The following is a 19,410-nucleotide window of genomic DNA, read 5'->3' as shown; positions in this document are numbered from 1 at the left end:
TTACATATGAGGGCATGCAGAAAAGTGATGCATCTTAAGTTTTTACTTGCAAACTCTCAATGCACTTTTAAATAAAATGAATGTTATTAATATTCTACATCTACATTCATCACGTCCACATATTTCCCATACTCTGCCACAAGAACTCTCTGAATTGTAAGGTATAACTTGGTGGTGAGTAACATAACTATGCCAGTGTGTGAGAAACAGTGTGCTCTAACAGAGTTTTCACGTCCACATATTTCCCATACTCTGCCACAAGAACTCTCTGAATTGTAAGGTATAACTTGGTGGTGAGTAACATAACTATGCCAGTGTGTGAGAAACAGTGTGCTCTAACAGAGTTTCGAATTTGAAAAGTTTGTCCACACAAGTTGCACCTTCCCCTTCAGTATGAAAATGCCAGACTACATATGAACACTGCAATATCTGAAATAATCCGACACCTTGGGTTCACTGTCATCAGTCATCCCCCATAGAATCCCCACTTGGCCCCATCCTATTGTGATCAACTTCCAAACCTTAAACACCTTCAAGGGCTTCATTTTGATAGTGATGAAGCAGTACAAGCAGAGGTGAGGTAGTCGTTCCATCAACTAATAAGTCAAACATTCTACAGTGACAATATCAACAAACTGATCTCTTGTTGAGAGAAATGTGTTCGGCACAAAGGTGACTATGTTGTGAAATAAATATGTAGATATTAAAAATAAAGAGTTTTCACATAAAAAATTTGGAGGCACTATTTACCAGCAAGCCCTCATATTTACCTAACTGTACCATATGTGATGACATATCTTATCAGACAACATGCAGAAAATTGTATAATGCATATACTGTTATTAACTACATGAGTTAACTGAAAGGCACAGTAAAATCTAGGTGGATGCATTACCATGGCTGTGTGAAAGTGGGCCGAGATGAGATCGTGGCACACAGAGCCTGCTGCTGCTCACTACAACTTTGACAGTGATGCACTGTTTGGTTAATATCTTAAATAGGCCAAGACCAGTCTAAATGTTGCCTGGCCAACTTTTCCATTCTCCCTCAGTGGCTACTTTGGAGCAATGTTATAATTTGTGATCTGAAAACTATGATAATGTAATGTTGCTCACTATTTGGACTCTGCAGGAAGACAGCATCTATTAGCAACCACTGGTGCTGCATGTGATAAGGCATACACAGTTGGATGTCCACTGATATTTTCTGTGGCAAGACTGTTCTTTAGCACTTTTGGAAGGGTTTCAACAATGCTCATAGGCTGAGAGCAATTATGTGTGCCATCACCAGATAATTGTTCATGTCTGGACTATTTCACCTTTATCATATATTACATATTGTCTCATTGAAAGTCATGATCATTTGTCGGCATTTGTCTGCTTACTTGTAGGCTCGTAACAGTTTTCATATTTGCAGGAGCTGAGGAACACATACCAATGCCGTATCATTGAGATGTATTCATCAGAAATGTTAGTCTTTGAGCCAAAGCAATGATAGAAGCAGTTTGTGGTCAGTGATTAAATGAAATCTTGTTCTGAGTTTCTTGCTGACAAAAGTTGTAACTAAAGCCTCTTTCCCAAATTGGTAGCAGTCCCTTGGAGCTGCCACTAATGTTTTAGACATAAATGAGATTAGCTGTTCTGATCTCTCTGTATACCTATGTTCCACCACTGCTCTGAGGTCATACTGCGAGGCATCCATAGTAATTACTAATATCCTTGCAGATGTGCAAATGGTGGGAGGTGGTGCTGATCTTAGTTTCTCCTTTAATGTTTGAAATGTCTTTTCACATGCTTCTGACCTTATGAATGTGATGTCCTTATGACATAAGCTAGAATATGTCAACAGGATTTAGAATAAATTTGGCATAATAATTTATTTTACCCAAAAGAGCCTGTAGTTCTGTCAGGTGCAGCGCACTGACTACTCTTAGGTGTTTTACTATGAGCTTGATTCTCATTCTGCTAAGGTTGTGACTTGAGTACTTAACTTCTTCTTCAAAAACCCTGCATTTTTTTCAGGTTTTGAGTGAGCAAGGAGTGGGAGCAGCGTACATTGAACTGCTCAGCAATATCTGTGAAACTTCTTCAGCTTATGTTAATATCGGTGAATCAACTCAAGAATTCCACATCATGAGGGGTGTCAGACAAGGTGACCCCATACCCCCAAAACTGTTCTCAGCTGTACTGGAAATGGCTATGTCAAAGCTTAGCTGGGAAGGTAAGCGAATTAGAATTAATGGTAGAAGGCTTACCAACTTCAGATTTGCTGGTGATATTGCCTTACTGGCCAATGACTTCGCAGAGCTCCAAAACTGAGTTACAGATCTCGAATCAGAATATCAGTTGGTTGGTTTGATCATGAACATTTCCAAAACAAATGTAATGTCCAACAAATGGGTCCCAGCTGGAGATGTGAAAGTCAAGGACAGTCCATTAGAAGAGGTCAGTGAATGTATCTACCTTGGCCAGATTATAAATATGAAGGTAGATGTAAGGCCAGAAATCTATCGGCACATCAAGCTTGGCTGGTAAGCATTTGGGGCTAATTCAACAGTATTCAGATCAAAAATGCCAGTAAATCTGAAGAAATCAGTATTTGATCAATGCATTCTTGCAATGCAACGTATGGATGTGAGAAATGGACACTGAACTCATTTACAAAAGGGAAACTTAGGCCAGCACAGAGACCCATGTAAAGATCAATGCTGGGCTATAAAAAAAGGATAAGAAAAGGGTAGATGACATTTAGTCTGTGATGGAGGTTAGGGACATCTTAGAGACAGCAGGGTCCTTGAAATGGCAGTGGGCTGGCCATGTCACAAGAAGAAAAGACAGCAGATGGACCAAGTTAATACTGGAGTTAAGTCTGAGAGAGCATTGAAGGCCTAGAGGAAGACCACCGGATCGATGGGACAAAGATATCAAGAAGATTGCTGGTAGCAACTGGCAGAGAACTGCCCAAGACCATTCCACCTGGCAACGACTGCTGAAAGCCTACCTGAATCCATGACTCGAAGAGGCCATATCACTTAATGATTGAATTGGCTGATGATGATGATGATGATGTATTACTATAGTGAGTGTAGCCACTTGTTGTTGAAGGAGTTTCATCAATTCGTCTTGGTTTTAAGAGCAGTTGCAATAATGCTTTTAACATGGGGAGCCCACACGTATTTGTGTTCTTGTCATCAATGTTGTAGTGGTTTCTAAACAATTTATTGAACAGAAGACAAAATGTATTTGAAGCACTGATAAAGTGTACTGACACTGATAACTGTGAAATAACATAGTTGCTGACATAATATATGAAAAATTCCAGTGAGAACTAATATCCAATTTGTGAACAACTGTGTAGCAATAATTGTAATAAGAATAGCTTCCTTGTAATATCTGATATGAGTAAACAGAGTGAATCTGTGGTCTAGGACAAATACCTTTACAGCATACCGTAGTTCAGGTGGTGGCACTACTTGATGCACAGATTTTACTTATGGCATAGAGTAGGGGTCGTAGTGTCATGATCACATCTTGATAGGCACTTTCCATAATAGAAGTGGTCCCAAGACTTGTGGGCCAGTTTTACAATTAACTACACAAGATAATTTTTGGATAAGATGTTTATTCAGTTTGGATTCCATAGAAATATTGGAACACGTGAGGCAATACTGACCCTACGACTTATCTTGGAAGCTAGATTAAGGAAAGGCAAACCTATGTTTCTAGCATTTGTAGACTTAGAGAAAGCTTTTGACAATGTTGACTGGAATACTCTCTTTCAGATTCTGAAGGTGGCAGGGGTAAAATACAGGGAGCAAAAGGCTATTTACAATTTGTACAGAAACCAAATGGCAGTTACAAGAGTTGAGGGGCATGAAAGGGAAGCAGTGGTTGGGAAGGGAGTGAGACAGGATTGTGGCCTCTCTCTGATGTTATTCAATCTGTATATTGAGCAAGCAGTGAAGGAAACAAAAGAAAAGTTTGGAGTAGGTATTAAAATCCATGGAGAAGAAATAAAAACCTTGAGGTTCGCCAATGACATTGTAATTCTGTCAGAGCCAGCAAAGGACTTGGAAGAGCAGTTGAACGGAATGGATAGCGTCTTGAAAGGAGGATATAAGATGAACATCAACAAAAGCAAAACGAGGATAATGGAATGTAGTCGAACTAAGTTGGGAGATGCTGAGGGTATTGTTGATGTTGTTGTTGTGGTCTTCAGTCCTGAGACTGGTTTGATGCAGCTCTCCATGCTACTCTATCCTGTGCAAGCTTCTTCATCTCCCAGTACCTACTGCAACCTACATCCTTCTGAATCTGCTTAGTGTATTCATCTCTTGGTCTCCCTCTATGATTTTTACCCTCCACGCTGCCCTCCAATACTAAATTGATGATCCCTTGATGCCTCAGAACATGTCCTACCAACCGATCCCTTCTTCTGGTCAAGTTGTGCCACAAACTTCTCTTCTCCCCGATCCTATTCAATACTTCCTGTTATGTGATCTACCCATCTAATCCTCAGCATTCTTCTGTAGCACCACATTTCGAAAGCTTCTATTCTCTTCTTGTCCAAACTATTTATTGTACATGTTTCACTTCCATACATGGCTACACTCCATACAAATACTTTCAGAAATGACTTCCTGACACTTAAATCTATACTCAATATCAACAAATTTCTCTTCTTCAGAAATGCTTTCCTTGCCATTGCTAGTCTACATTTTATATCCTCTCTATTTCGACCATCATCAGTTATTTTGCTCCCCAAATAGCAAAACTCCTTTACTACTTTAAGTGTCTCATTTCCTAATCTAATTCCCTCAGCATCACCCGACTTCAATCTATTATCCTCGTTTTGCTTTTGTTGATGATCATCTTATATCCTCCTTTCAAGACACTGCCCATTCCTTTCAACTGCTCTTCCAAGTCCTTTGCTGTCTCTGACAGAATTACAATGTCATCGGGGAACCTTAAAGTTTTTATTTCTTCTCCATGGATTTTAATACCAACTCTGAATTTTTCTTTTGTTTCCTTTATTGCTTGCACAATATGCAGATTGAATAACATCGGGGAGAGGCTACAACCCTGTCTTACTCCCTTTCCAACCACTGCTTCCCTTTCATGTCCGTCGACTCTTATAACTGCCATCTGGTTTCTGTACAAATTGTAAATAGCCTTTCACTCCCTGTATTTTACCCCTGCCACCTTTAGAATTTGAAAGAGAGTATTCCAGTCAACATTGTCAAAAGCTTTCTCTAAGTCTACAAATGCTAGAAACGTAGGTTTGCCTTTCCTTAATCTTTCTTGTAATATAAGTCGTAAGGTCAATATTGCCTCATGTGTTCCAGTATTTCTACGGAATCCAAACTGATCTTCCCCAAGGTCGGCTTCTACTAGTTTTTCCATTCGTCTGTAAAGAATTCGTGTTAGTATTTTGCAGCTGTGGCTTATTAAACTGATTGTTCAGTAATTTTCACATCTGTCAACACCTGCTTTCTTTGGGATTGGAATTATTATATTCTTCTTGAAGTCTGAGGGTATTTTGCCTGGTTCATACATCTTGCTCACCAAATGGTAGAGTTTTGTCAGGACTTGCTCTCCCAAGGCCGTCAGTAGTTCCAATGGAATGTTGTCTACTCCGGGGGCCTTGTTTCGACTCAGGTCTGTCAGTGCTCTGTCAAATTCTTCACGCAGTATTGTATCTCCCATTTCATCTTCATCTACATCCTCTTCCATTTCCATAATATTGTCCTCAAGTATATTGCCCTTGTACAGACCCTCTATATACTCCTTCCACCTTTCTGCTTTTCCTTCTTTGCTTAGAACTGGTTTTCCATCAAAGCTCTTGATATTCATGCAAGTGGTTCTCCTTTCTCCAAAGGTCTCTTTAATTTTCCTGTATGCAGTATCTATTTTACCCCTAGTGAGATAAGCCTCTACATCCTTACATTTGTCCTCAAGCCATCCCTGCTTAGCCATTTTGCACTTCCTGTCGATCTCATTTTTGAGACGTTTGTATTCCTTTTTGCCTGCTTCATTTACTGCAGTTTTATATTTTCTCCTTTCATCAATTAAATTCAATATTTCTTCTGTTACCCAAGGATTTCTACTAGCCCTCGTCTTTTTACCTACTTGATCCTCTGCTGCCTTCACTACTTCATCCCTCAAAGCTACCCATTCTACTTCTACTGTATTTCTTTCCCCCATTCCTGTCAATTGTTCCCTTATGCTCTCCCTGAAACTCTGTACAACCTCTGGTTCTTTCAGTTTATCCAGGTCCCATCTACTTAAATTCCTACCTTTTTGCAGTTTCTTCAGTTTTAATCTACAGGTCATAACCAATAGATTGTGGTCAGAGTCCACATCTGCCCCTGGAAATGTCTTACAATTTAAAACCTGGTTCCTAAATCTCTGTCTTACCATTATATAATCTATCTGATACCTTTTAGTATCTCCAGGGTTCTTTCATGTATACAACCTTCTTTCATGATTCTTAAACCATGTGTTAACTATGATTAAGTTGTGCTCTGTGCAAAATTCTACCAGGCGGCTTCCTCTTACATTTCTTAGCCCCAATCCATATTCACCTACTATGTTTCCTTCTCTCCCTTTTCCTACTGTCGAATTCCAGTCACCCATGACTATTAAATTTTCATCTCCCTTCACTATCTGAGTAATTTCTTTGATTTCATCAGACATTTCTTCAATTTCTTCGTCATCTGCAGAGCTAGTTGGCATATAAACTTGTACTACTGTAGTAGGTGTGGGCTTCGTATTTATCTTGGCCACAATTATGCATTCACTATGCTGTTTGTAGTAGCTTACCTGCATTCCTGTTTTCCTATTCATTATTAAACCTACTCCTGCATTACCCCTATTTGATTTTGTGTTTATAGCCCTGTAGTCACCTGACCAGAAGTCTTGTTCCTCCTGCCACCGAACTTCACTAATTCCCACTATATCTAACTTTAACCTATCCAGTTCCCTTTTTAAATTTTCTAACCTACCTGCCCTATTAAGGGATCTGACATTCCACGCTCCGATCCGTAGAACACCAGTTTTCTATCTCCTGATAACGACATCCTCTTGAGTAGTCCCTGCCCGGAGATCCGAATGGGGGACTATTTTACCTCCAGAATATTTTACCCAAGAGGACGCCATCATCACTTAATCATACAGTAAAGCTGCATGCCCTTGGGAAAAATTATGGCCGTAGTTTCCCCTCGCTTTCAGCCGTTCGCAGTATAAGCACAGCAAGGCCGTTTTGGTTATTGTTACAAGGCCAGATCAGTCAATCATCCAGACTGTTGCCCTTGCAACAACTGAAAACGCTGCTGCCCCTCTTCAGGAACCACACGTTTATCTGTCCCCTCAACAGATACCCCTCCGTTGTGGTTGCACCTACGGTACGGCTATCTGTATCGCTGAGGCACGCAAGCCTCCCCACCAACGGCAAGGTCCATGGTTCATGGGGGGGCGGGGGGGGGGGGGGGGGGGAGGGCTGAGGGTATTAGATTAGGAAATGAGACACTTAAAGTAGTAAAGGAGTTTTGCTATTTGGGGAGCAAAATAACTGATGATGGTCGAAGTAGAGAGGATATAAAATGTAGACTGGCAATAGCAAGGAAAGCGTTTCTGAAGAAGAGAAATTTGTTAACATTGAGTATAGATTTAAGCATCAGTAAGTCATTTCTGAAAGTATTTGTATGGAGTGTAACCATGTGTGGAAGTGAAACATGGGCAATAAATAGTTTGGACAAGAAGAGAATAGAAGCTTTCAAAATGTGGTGCTACAGAAGAATGCTGAAGATTAGATGGGTAGATCACATAACTAATGAGGAGGTATTGAATAGAATTGGGGAGAAGAGGATTTTGTGGCACAACTTGACTACTAGAAGAAGGGATCAATTGGTAAGACATGTTCTGAGGCATCAAGGGATCACCAATTTAGCATTGGAGGGCAGCATGGGGGGTAAAAAATCATAGAGGGAGACCAAGAGATGAATACACCAAGCAGATTCAGAAGGACGTAGGTTGCAGTAGGTACTAGGAGATGAAGAAGCTTGTACAGGATAGAGTAGCATGGAGAGCTGCATCAAACCAGTCTCAGGACTGAAGACCACAACAACAACAACAAGATGTTTATGATTATATCACCGAAATACCGTCACTTCCAACTAACTACAGCTGTAAATCCTCCCCCTCCCCCCCCCCCCCCCCTCCAGTACCATACCAACATCTAGAATCAAGTAACACTCTTCCAGTTTGTGCCCTAGTTTGTGTCAGAGCACTTAAGGCAGGTAGTCTATGAATGCAACCAGCTACAATATTTGAGCCAACCTTATTTGTTTTCACCTAAATTCCATGCCATCATACTCCAGAATAAATTTCCTATCTTAACTGACTTCTTCATTTCAATAGATATGCTAGAATGCTGACTGCAAGCATGCAAATGTGCACACATTGTGTTGCATAGGTGTCAGTTTGTAGGTTTGAGTTCCATCCCTGTTACACTTGGTTAGTCAATCCAGGGACAGTTAATGCTGTTTGTGAATGATGCTGGAATTGTTTTCTTATGATGTCCGATATGTGCTCAATTGGAAACAGATCTGGTGATTGAGCAGACCAAGGCAACGTATTTCATTTCATTTTTTCGTTTCATTTATTATCATCCTTTTCATCATTTACATGATATAGGAATTGTCATAATACTGTCCAGAATATGCACAGCAGAATATTACAAATTTCTATCAAACACATTAAATTAACTAAAACATTGAATTAATGTGTTGTTCTTTTACATGTTCTGTAAGTATGTTTAGCTGCATGAACAAGGGCTTGCAGCGTGTTTGTGGAGAGCTGTGTGTAATAATTCTAATGGCCCTTTTCTGTAATTTGAAAACCTCTCTCAAGCAACATTTAGTTGCACCCCAGAATGTTATTCCATAGGTTATAATAGAATCGAAATAAGCCATATACACTAATCTTGTACACTCTGCACTGCAAACTCTAGAAATTATTCTCCGTGCCAAACATGCTGAACTGAGTTTTTTGGATATGTATGTAACATGGTCTTTCCAGCTCAAATGCTGATCAATGAACATGCCCAAAAATTTTGTAAACCAGACTTTCTCTATTTCATGGTCACTCAATGATAAATGGTGATCATACTTCTCATTTACTTTACCATACCACATGTAATTTGTTTTATTTAAATTGAGTGTTAACTTATTAGCATAAGACCACTGTTGCACACTCTTCAGAACCTTTTCAGCTGTAGTGAATAAGGATTTGCTGTCATCACTTACAATTAAGCTTGTATCATCTGCAAATAATATAATTTTTGATGATCTGTTGGGCCTTTCAATGTCATTTATATAGATTAGGAATAATAGGGGGGGCAAGAACACTAATAAATATGACACACTGTAGAGCACATTGGATTACAACAGCAATATATGGGTGAGCATTATCCTGCTGGAAAATAGCCCCTGGAATGTTGATCATGAATGGCAGTGCAGCAGGTTGAATCACCAGATTGACATGCAAATTTGCAGTCAGGGGTATATGGGATAACCATCAGAGTGCTCCTGATACCATATGGCATTGCACAGCAGACAATAACTCCATGGGTAGGTGCAATGTGTCTAGCACACAGACAGGCTCTCAACTGGCCTTCTTCTAACCAACACAAAGCCAACATTGGCACCAAGGCAGGACCAGCTTTCATCAGAAAACATAACAGACTTCCATCCTGTCCTCCAATGAGCCCATTTTTAAATGACCTTTTGTTTAAATAAGCTCTTGTTTGAAATCACTGAAGTCACAAATGGAATTGGTTTGGGGTCAATGGAATTCAAGCTAAAGGGCATCTGGCTCAGAATTAGCCTTGAGGTAACCAACTATGTAACAGTTCATTGTTTCACTTTGGTGCCAACTGCTGCTGGATTTGCTGCTGCAGATGCAGTATGATGCACCGGAGCTATATGTGGAACACAATAGTCTTCCCTCTTGGTAGTGCCATGTAACCATCTGGAGCCTGATCTTCTTGGGACTGTACATTCTCATGACCACTACTGCCAGAAATCATGTACAGTGGCTACATTCCTGCCAAATCTTTCTGCAATATCACAGAAGGCCTAACCAGATTCTCATAGCCCTATTGCACAACCTTGTTCAAACTCAGTGAGTAGCAGATAATGGCATCTTTGTCACCTTAATGGCATTCTTGAATAACATCATCTCACCATGTCCAGTCTCAAAGGTAACTAATGCTCACAAGCATTACAGCATGTATTTAAAGCAAACAAGATTTACCTCCTCATAGTGGAGCTACTAGGCCCACTCTTGTGCAACTGGAGTGAAATTTTAATAATCATCTTTCAGATGTGGGAACATACCTACTAAGTTTCATTTATGTCACACAATTCCTTGATGCTGCAATTTTTTTTTTTCTCTCAGATTTCATGTAGTCCGCTTCTGAAATCCCAGAGGTACTTATGAATAACCCTGAATTTATTTCATTATTTTAGGTGGTATTGATTTTCACTTCTGTCCAGTAACCTTTATGCTCCTGATACTACAAGGCACTGTTACTGTTGACATGGAGCTTGAATTTTTGTGTCTCAGCATAGATCTTCTAGGTGCTCACTAAAATCAGATTAATATTTTCTCTTTTTGACTTATAATGAATATTTGTCTCTATACTTAGTGTAGGTGACCTACCCATCTTTCCAAGTGCTCATCACTGAGCCTATGAAGAGTAAATAATACAGACATAGTCAGTTCTAGGAATGATGTTTCTAATCATGGACTATGCTTCTATTTCAGAGGGAAGGCTTACTGTCTTAACCTGTTTAGCCAGGGATCTAATAAAATGCAGGATGAACCAAGAATGCTAACAGCAGGAGGTTTTGATCTCTACATGAGATGTGATATGGAGTCAGCTGCACCTGCCGCACTCAGTTACCACTGGTATAGGCTCCTCTGCCTTGTGAATGAGACACAACAGCAAAAATATTGAATGCCTGCTAGGCTTCCTTCCTGAACTGCCAGCTGATTCCCCGAGGTCTTTCATTCCCTGTCTAGCATCAGAGCTCTGAATCACTAGCTTATTTACTCTCTACTCTAGTTAAGACTTCCCAGGATGATCAGCTCCCATTCCAACAGTTCAAGTACGTCATGCTGATTCAAATGAAAATTTGGCATTGTGTTGTTGTTGGCTTCAGTGCAAAGACTAGTTTGATGCAGATACCAGTGCAAGTATCTTCATAACTACTACAATCTACATGTATTTGAACCTGATAGCTGTATTGAAGCCTTCATTTTCCTCCACAATTTTTCCCTTCCTGTTTCAGTGCAGTCCATACCTGCAGAACCATTATCTGTCAGTGCCTGCTATTTATTCTCAGATAGTGATGAAACAACAAGGCCAAGTGCAGCAGAGGGTGTAACAGAGTCAGGCCTCTTAAGCTGTGCCAGAGGAACCACAGCTTTTACAACTGGCATCCTATCACAGCTGCAGCTCAAGGCAGCAACATGAAGCCACTTGAGTGCAGCAAAACGTCCTGACTGAAGTGGTTATCAATCTGAGACATAATAGGCAACTGCTAAACAAAGCATTTCCTTATATCCCAATGGACATAGACTCTCTGAGGTTAGGTACTCAGGATACACAAGAACCAATGAATTACATTTCATCTGTTGAGATTTTATTTGTAGGCTAGGTAACAGTTATCAATTTATGTAAGCACTTGTCCACTAATTCAGTTAATGAACACAAGAGTGTAACGCACATATACCAGTATCTTTCTTCAATGAGGTAATGAGAGCTGTAAGTACACAGTTCTTGGCAATCAGACCATGTACTCCGATCTGTGTTGAACTATAAACCTCTCTACAATGTCTTACAGAGACATAGGACACTGTATACCCTTGGTGGTGTGTCAGTGAAAGTTACAACTAATTTTGGAAGCACACTTTGTGCTATTTTAGATGGTTAGCCTAAACTGTGTGCCAATGTTAGACTTCATGTTCTTACTTCCTATCAGTTCTGTTTTTACTCATAACACATTGCCTTGCATAAGTATTCATCACCTCACTGGTACAATACATTTAAACAGCTGATAAGCAATTCACAGGTCAGAGAAAGACAATGGAAAATCACCTCTTTAAGAACCTTGTTTATGAATTCAATCTGAGATAGCCAGCATCATCAATCAAGGGTATATGAATTCATTAGATCACACTCTACATATGATTTTACTCAAATGGAATCTGTATGTTTACATGGATGTTCAGCAGCACACAAACAAATCACTATACTACTGGAAGCACATAAAGAAGTACACACGTGCAGCTTTAAAAAATCATATGTGAAAATATCTTCTTTATCTAATGGAAATACATGTCAGCATATACTGAATAGTAGCTCAAACATGAAAGAAAGTTTTAAAATATGCAATGGCCTCACGTAAATAAAATTAGCTGAACTTTTCAGCAAATAAAACATGTTCAAGTGAAATGTAATTTATGGAAACTGGCATGTCAAGAGCATCACACATTGGTCAGTCCTCTGGCTGCAACCTGAAATTTCGTATAATTGTGCAGTCCTGTACTGTATTAGATCACCATAATTTCCCTCACTTGAATACCAGAGTCAAGATAAAACACTGGGTATGATGCTTTGTCATAATAAACTGAGCTTTTGCTTAGAAGAATATCTCTTCACTGAAATGTCGCAGCAGCCAACTGATAAAAACATAGAAAAATGAACTGTACCAAAATTATTCAAGATCTTTTAACTAACTTCTGTGGCACTAGATTCAGATATTTGAGATATCTGTAAGGTCATACCACATCAGTTAATGGAAGTGTAAAAGTGGGACTATTGCAAGATATGCCATGTCTATCAAGAAACATTTAATTTCAAGGGAAACAACATTATAAACCAACAAAATGCTGTAATTGCTCAACTGCATGGCTAGGAGTAAGTTATCAATCATTGAGTAATGCTACTCTGTTTCATCACAAAGATATAGCTTCACTGATGACAGTCCAACACTATTTGAAATATGTACCAAAAATATTTTTAGTGTCATCTGGTCCATGTTGAATGTAGTGCTAGTGCCCACAGCTACATTGCATTTTCAGACTACCTCACACAGATAGGAGGAAACATCAAACACTACAGCAACAACCCAACGTCTTGTACAGGGATACATGTGAGAATTCTCCAGACAGCCTCTGTATTTCTTTGATTGTCAATTTATCATTTTCCTCCCACTGAAGAAATAAATTTCAGTTTGTATTGTGGTTTACATGACTGGAATCTATGAAAAACATAATTTTCGTGTAATTTTTGCCACATTATCTGTGGTGTAGAGAATATTTTGTATTCTGGTACAAATGTTTTGAACAGTTAACTGTGAACAATAGAGTCAGGTATTAGGAATCCCCTTAAATTAAAATATATCAGATTAGACACCACTTGGATTTATCCAATTATCTTGATCTCATTACTGAAGATTTTTACATGGAGATGTTCATCCTATGGACTCATGTTGCTAATAACCCTTCAGTAGCAGATGGGCAGCAGCTCCTTAGTGCCATGGACAGTCATAAAGTTGTAATTATGATATTGAAAAAATCAAAGTGTGTTCATGAAACTTGGCAATGCTGTCATTCCCACTCTACAGTCACCCATTAAGCCAACATATTTTCTGCAAGAGAGGTGGCACAGTGGTTAGCCCACTGGACTCACATTAGGGAGGATGATGGTTCAAACCTGCTTCAGACTATCCTAATTTAGGTTCAAATGCTGGAATGGTGCCTATGGGAGGGCATGACCAACTTCCTTTCCCATCCTTCCCTATCCAATGGGACTGATGACCTCACTGTTTGGTCTCCTCCCCCAAATTGACCAACCACCCACCACCAACTAATGACTGATAATAAATGACTTAGCAGAAACCTTGTTTCTTGAAGTTTACATTTTGGATGTCCAGAAAAATTCTCCACCTGGAAAATTATCTTGTCATTCTGCAAGTGTCTTCCACACAGTAGTTTCTTCATATGAGGAGAGAGAAAGAAGTCACTGGGTGCAATGTCAGGAGATTAATGGGAAGAGGCAAAATCTGATAACTCAGAGAATCAGAATATATAACTGTGCTGTGTACAGAATGAACTGAGTTGTTCCCATGCAGTGGAACCTAGCAGGTGGTGACCTCTGCCACATTCAAAACACTATGCAATACGTTGAAAACTGCTCCACAACTGATTTTCATTTTTCCACTATGACCTCCATTGTGATATGCCTGACTTAAAACACCAGTGCATGGCCTTTTCTTTCATTTTCTGGTTTTCCACAGAGAGATGGTCTGCCACTTTATTCTTCATCACGCAGTTTTGTTTGACCACACTGGAAATGTCTGTGCAACATAACCACCATGTTTTCTGATGGTGCATTGTTGCCATTCACTCCCACAAGCTCAGCACAAATTGCTGCAGCACTCTTCCCCTGGATAAGCAGAAAATGAAGTACTGCATGATATTCCACCAAACAAATGGGCTGCATCATTTTGTTTTTGCTGCTCTAATGATGCACTGCAGCACTTTGACATCAGAAGTTCAGTGTGTACTAAGACTGCAGATATGTGCCTAAAAACAAACAAAAAATTAATTATGTAACTCTTTTTTGATGTGATAATTAAAATCTTCCCTCATTCTACATAGACAGGGTGAGTCAGCATTGTCTGATGGTTTCTGAATTTATAGTACACAGTGACATTTTAAGATGTTGCACCTTATTTTATTTCAAAAGATACACAAAGAATAACAGTTTCCATCCTATATGTTAATTTTCACAGAAATTAAGTATTTGTGAAAGATAACGTCCTTTATAGATTAGCCCTCTTTTTCAGCACACTCATCGAAATTCTGCGAGAAGTTTGTCAGCATTTGCTCCACATGCTACAGTGCATAGCATAAACCTCTTCTTTAATGGTATACTTTAATTCAATTGAAGTACATGGCTTCTGATGTACACTTTGTTCTCGATGAAATCCCACAAGAAAGTCACATGGAGTAAGACCTGAAGAAGGGGGTGGCCTGTCAACATGTCCTCTTGGATATCACTTTCCCCGCAAACAACTCCCTTACTTCAGACACGCACAGAGTGGAAGTGTGAGCTGTCACACCATCTTGCTGAAACCAAACATTTTGATGTTTTATGCCATGGAGATGAAGCTCTGGGATAAGAAATTCACACAACATGGCCAAATAACACTCAGAGTTGATGGTGATGGCTCTCCCATTTTCTTCAAAGAAATAAGGCCGTATGACACCAGATTTCCCTAATACAACTCACACTGTAATCCTTTAACAGTGCCATGGGCGCTGGTGCACTTGCTGAGGGTTGTTTGTTTATTAACTCTATGGCATAGGTAAAAATGAGCCTCATCTTACATTAAAATCATAATTCTAGGTTCTTTCTCTAACATCTCTTTCAGTACTTTAGAAAAATGTCTCCATATCACAAAATCTCAAGGTTTCAACTTCTGAACAATCACAATTTTGAAGGGATGAAAATTTAGACAGTGTAAAATGCACTGAATGGATAAATTTGATAACCCAAGAGACTGTGCCTGTCATCTTGCAGATCAGTTGGGGCTCTGTTGAATTGCATGATGCACAACTTCAATATTTTCAGGTGCATGGCCATCTTTGCACTGCCTCCTGGTTTTTCCTTCAATGCAGAACCTGTCTCACGAAAGTTCTTAAACTGCAGCAGAATGGTATTGTGGGCTGGAACTGCACCATTAATGCTGAACTGGAGACAGAACTCCCTCTGAGGGGTGGCCACAGATTCTGCAGTTTTAAAGAATGTTTCTATGACGAGCACACGGTGTTGCACAGTCCACCTCTCTACTGAAACTAGTCTACTGCTGCAGGGGAAAACAATGAGCCCAAGCATGCCCCTCCACTATGCTGACTCACCCGTTACTACAGAGTCAAAAACACCAGGTAACACTGACTCACCCTGCACGAATGTCACCCTTCATGATGAGAGCTACGTAACGTGATGAAATTTTACTAATACAACAAAACTATAAATGCTTTACAAATAGCTGACAATAGCTCTGATTGTGTTTTCTAGACTAGTTTGCTGATGTAATGTCTGAGTATTGACAGTGTTTGTTAATACTATCGATTACAGCAAAGAAAACTGTCTGCACTTGCTCTACATGCTTGAGAAACACTTTTCTGTTTGACAATGAAACGTATTTATTTTCTTTTGCAGGAAGCAAAGAATGAATGAATTCTTGGAGCCTGGAAAAAGGATACGACCTGACATAAATAAAGAGGCTGTAGCAGAGTTGGCATACAAATTATATGGGCTGCCAGAAGTAACAGTTACTGAACTCAATGGTTATGATGATAAAAATTTCCACTTAAAGGTTTTATTACTTCTACTTAAAACATTTTAAGTTCTTTCTTATGGATTTACCGAACTCTGCAATTTTTAATTATTTTGAAACTCTGCTTTATTCATTAGCTATGGAGACTTCTTCTTCTTCTTTCTTCTTTATCATCACCTTGTCCCACGTCACGTAGGGTCGACATTTCTCTTCTGGATCCTTCTCCTCCATAGAACTCTATCCATTGCCTCTTCCTTCTTCCATCCTTTCTCCCTCAGGTCCCCGGATATCTTATCCTTCCACCTCATCTTCGGTCTTTCTCTCCTTCTCGCTCCTTCAATCTTTATATCTTCAACTCTGTTTCCGATATACTCTTCCCCTTTTCTCTGTAAGTGTCCATATCACTTTAGTCTGCTCTCTTGTACCTTTTTCCCCATGGGTCCCACTTTCAAAGCTCCTCTAACAAATTCATTTCTAATCCTGTCCTTCCTTGTTACCCCACACATCCACCTCAGCATCCTCATTTCCGCCACTTCCATCTTCCTTTCCTGGGCTACTGTGATTGGCCATGTCTCTGCCCCGTATATCACAGCAGGCCTTACCACCGACTTGTACACTTTCCCATTCAACCCAGTGCTAGCTTTCTTGTCACACAACACTTCACTCATTTTCCTCCAGTTGTTCCAACTGCAATTTATTCAGTGTTGTATCTTGCTTTCCAGTCCTCTGTCCCTCTGTAGGTATGACCCCAGGTATTTAAATTTGCTGACCGATTTCAGCTCATAATCCTGGATCTTGCAAGACCTCATCTGCACATCCTTCAGTGCTAAATATTCTGACTTTGTCCTGCTAATTTTCATCCCTCTTTCTTCTAATGCCTTCCTCCAATCCTCCAGCTTTTTCTCAAGTCTGTCAATTCTCTGCTCACAAAGAACCACATCATCCACAAACATCATATTCCACGGTGCTTCCTTCTTCACATCTTTCACCAGCACATCCATAATCAGGTCAAAGAGGCAGGGCCCAAGTGCAGACCCTTGATGTAACCCTACTTTTACTAGAAACTCCTTTGTCATGCCCACACTACTTCCCACCTGTGTCATTGCTCCTCTGTACATTTCCTTCACTAACCTCACATACTTCTCTGGCACGAATTGCTCTCTCATGCTTCTCCATATTTTTCCCCTTGGGATTCTGTCATATGCTTTCTTCAAATCAATGAAAGCCATATGTAGATCAGCTTGTAGCTCCCTGTGTCTCTCCACTATCCACCTTAAAGCATGTATTGCATCAGTCATTCCTCTTCCAGGCATGAACCTAAACTGTTCTTCACACACCACAGTCTTCTTGCGTAATCTTTCTTCTATAACTCTTTCCCAAATTTTCATTGTGTGTGCCATCAGTTTAATACCTCTATAGTTACTGCAGTCCTGCACATCACCTTTCCTCTTAAATATTAGAATATTGGGATCAGTACACTAGTACTCCACTCGTCTGGCATCTCCTCCTGTCACCAAATCTTCATTAAATCCCAAAGGAGCTCAATTCCCTTTTTACCGAGACACTTCCATACCTCAACGGGGATCTGGTCCGGGCCAACTGCCTTCCCATTTTTCATCTTTTCAACTGCCTGTTCAACTTCATCTCTTCTTATATCCATTGTTAATCCTTCATTTGCCCCTCCTTCCTCAGTTTTTACACTTACATTTTCTTCATTCAGCAATTTCTCAAAATAATTCAACCACCTTTGGATTATTTTTCGATGGTCAAGCAGAATTATTTCTGTTTCATCTTTCATTTGTTTTATTGCTGTTAGATCCTTAGAAGCTTTATCTCTTGATTTGCCTATCTGCATCAGTTGTCTCATATCATGATTTTTCTGTAGTTGTTCGTATGCCTCCCTTATTGATTCAGCTTCAGCTTTAGCCACAGCTCGTTTTGCCTTCTTCTTTACACTTTTGTATGCTTGCCCATCCTCAGCACTTCTGGACATATCCCACTTCCTCTTAGTGTCTTTCTTTTTCCTTCACAATCTTCTGCACCTCTTCATTCCACCACCATGCTTCCTTATCTTTCGGCACCCCTCTCCCAGATGTTAACCCAAACACTTCCTCCCCGGTCTTCCTTACAACAGCACTATTTATTTTCCACCACTCCTGCACACTCTGTGCCAATTTTACCTTTTCCAGTACTTTTTTACTAAACTCCTCTCTCAAATTTTTATCCTTTAATCTCCACCACTTAATTTTCCTTTCACATTGATTTATGGGCCTCTGTCTTTTACATACTTTCATCTCACTATCCGCTTCAATCGACTTATGTTGTGTTGCTATTCCTTCACTGTATATGACCTTAGTATTTTGCACCTCCCCACTATTTTTCCTTCTACATAATATGTAATCAATTTAGCTTTTATTTTTGCCACTCCTGTATGTTATTAGTTTTTCTCTTTTTCTTTGGAAGTAGGTATTCATAATCACTAGATCAAAAGCCACTGAAACCTCCACTATCTTTTTTCCTTCCTCATTTCTCTCACCATATCCCCATCCTCCATGCCACCTCTCTTCCCCACCTTTCCTTCTGCCAACATGACCATTTAGATCCCCTCCGACTATCACTCTTTCATTCTCTGGTATTCTGACCATTACTCCATCTAAATATCTCCAAAATTTTTCCTTCTCATCCTCCGAACATACCGCTTGGGGTGCATAGGCTATCAGCACTATTACCATTTCTCCACCAAACATCATCTTAACGTACATGATCCTATCATTTACTCTGCTGACTTCACATACCTCTTCTTGAAGCTCTCTGTGCAAAATAACTCCAACTCCATTTCTTGATTCCAGGCTTGCACAACTATAAAGTATCTTATAGCCTTCAGCTAAGATCTTTGCCTTATCGCCCTTTCACTTTGTCTCTTGCACATACAAAACCTTTATCTTCCTCCTCTGCATCATGTCTACTATCTCTCTTCCCTTTCCCGTCATCGTTCC

General features: G+C 39.8%; 1 protein-coding gene across 6 annotated transcripts in view; it reads left to right on the top strand.

Moving 5' to 3' along the window:
• LOC126191013 (hydroxylysine kinase) overlaps nucleotides 1-19,410 on the top strand; it is a 196,353-nt gene that overhangs the window by 100,397 nt on the left and 76,546 nt on the right. For 5 of the 6 annotated variants that reach the window (XM_049931700.1, XM_049931704.1, XM_049931701.1 and 2 more), the window contains exon 2: nucleotides 16,297-16,453. In XM_049931700.1, the coding sequence (XP_049787657.1) occupies nucleotides 16,307-16,453 (147 nt within the window). In that variant the 5' untranslated portion in view covers nucleotides 16,297-16,306. The remainder of the gene's footprint in view (nucleotides 1-16,296; nucleotides 16,454-19,410) is intronic. The other variant, XM_049931703.1, reaches the window with a different exon arrangement.

Source organism: Schistocerca cancellata, chromosome 6 (genome assembly GCF_023864275.1).
Source record: "Schistocerca cancellata isolate TAMUIC-IGC-003103 chromosome 6, iqSchCanc2.1, whole genome shotgun sequence".
NCBI lineage: Eukaryota > Metazoa > Arthropoda > Insecta > Orthoptera > Acrididae > Schistocerca > Schistocerca cancellata.
Note: the sequence above shows the minus strand (reverse complement) of the source record. Positions and strands in the feature narration are given on the sequence as shown.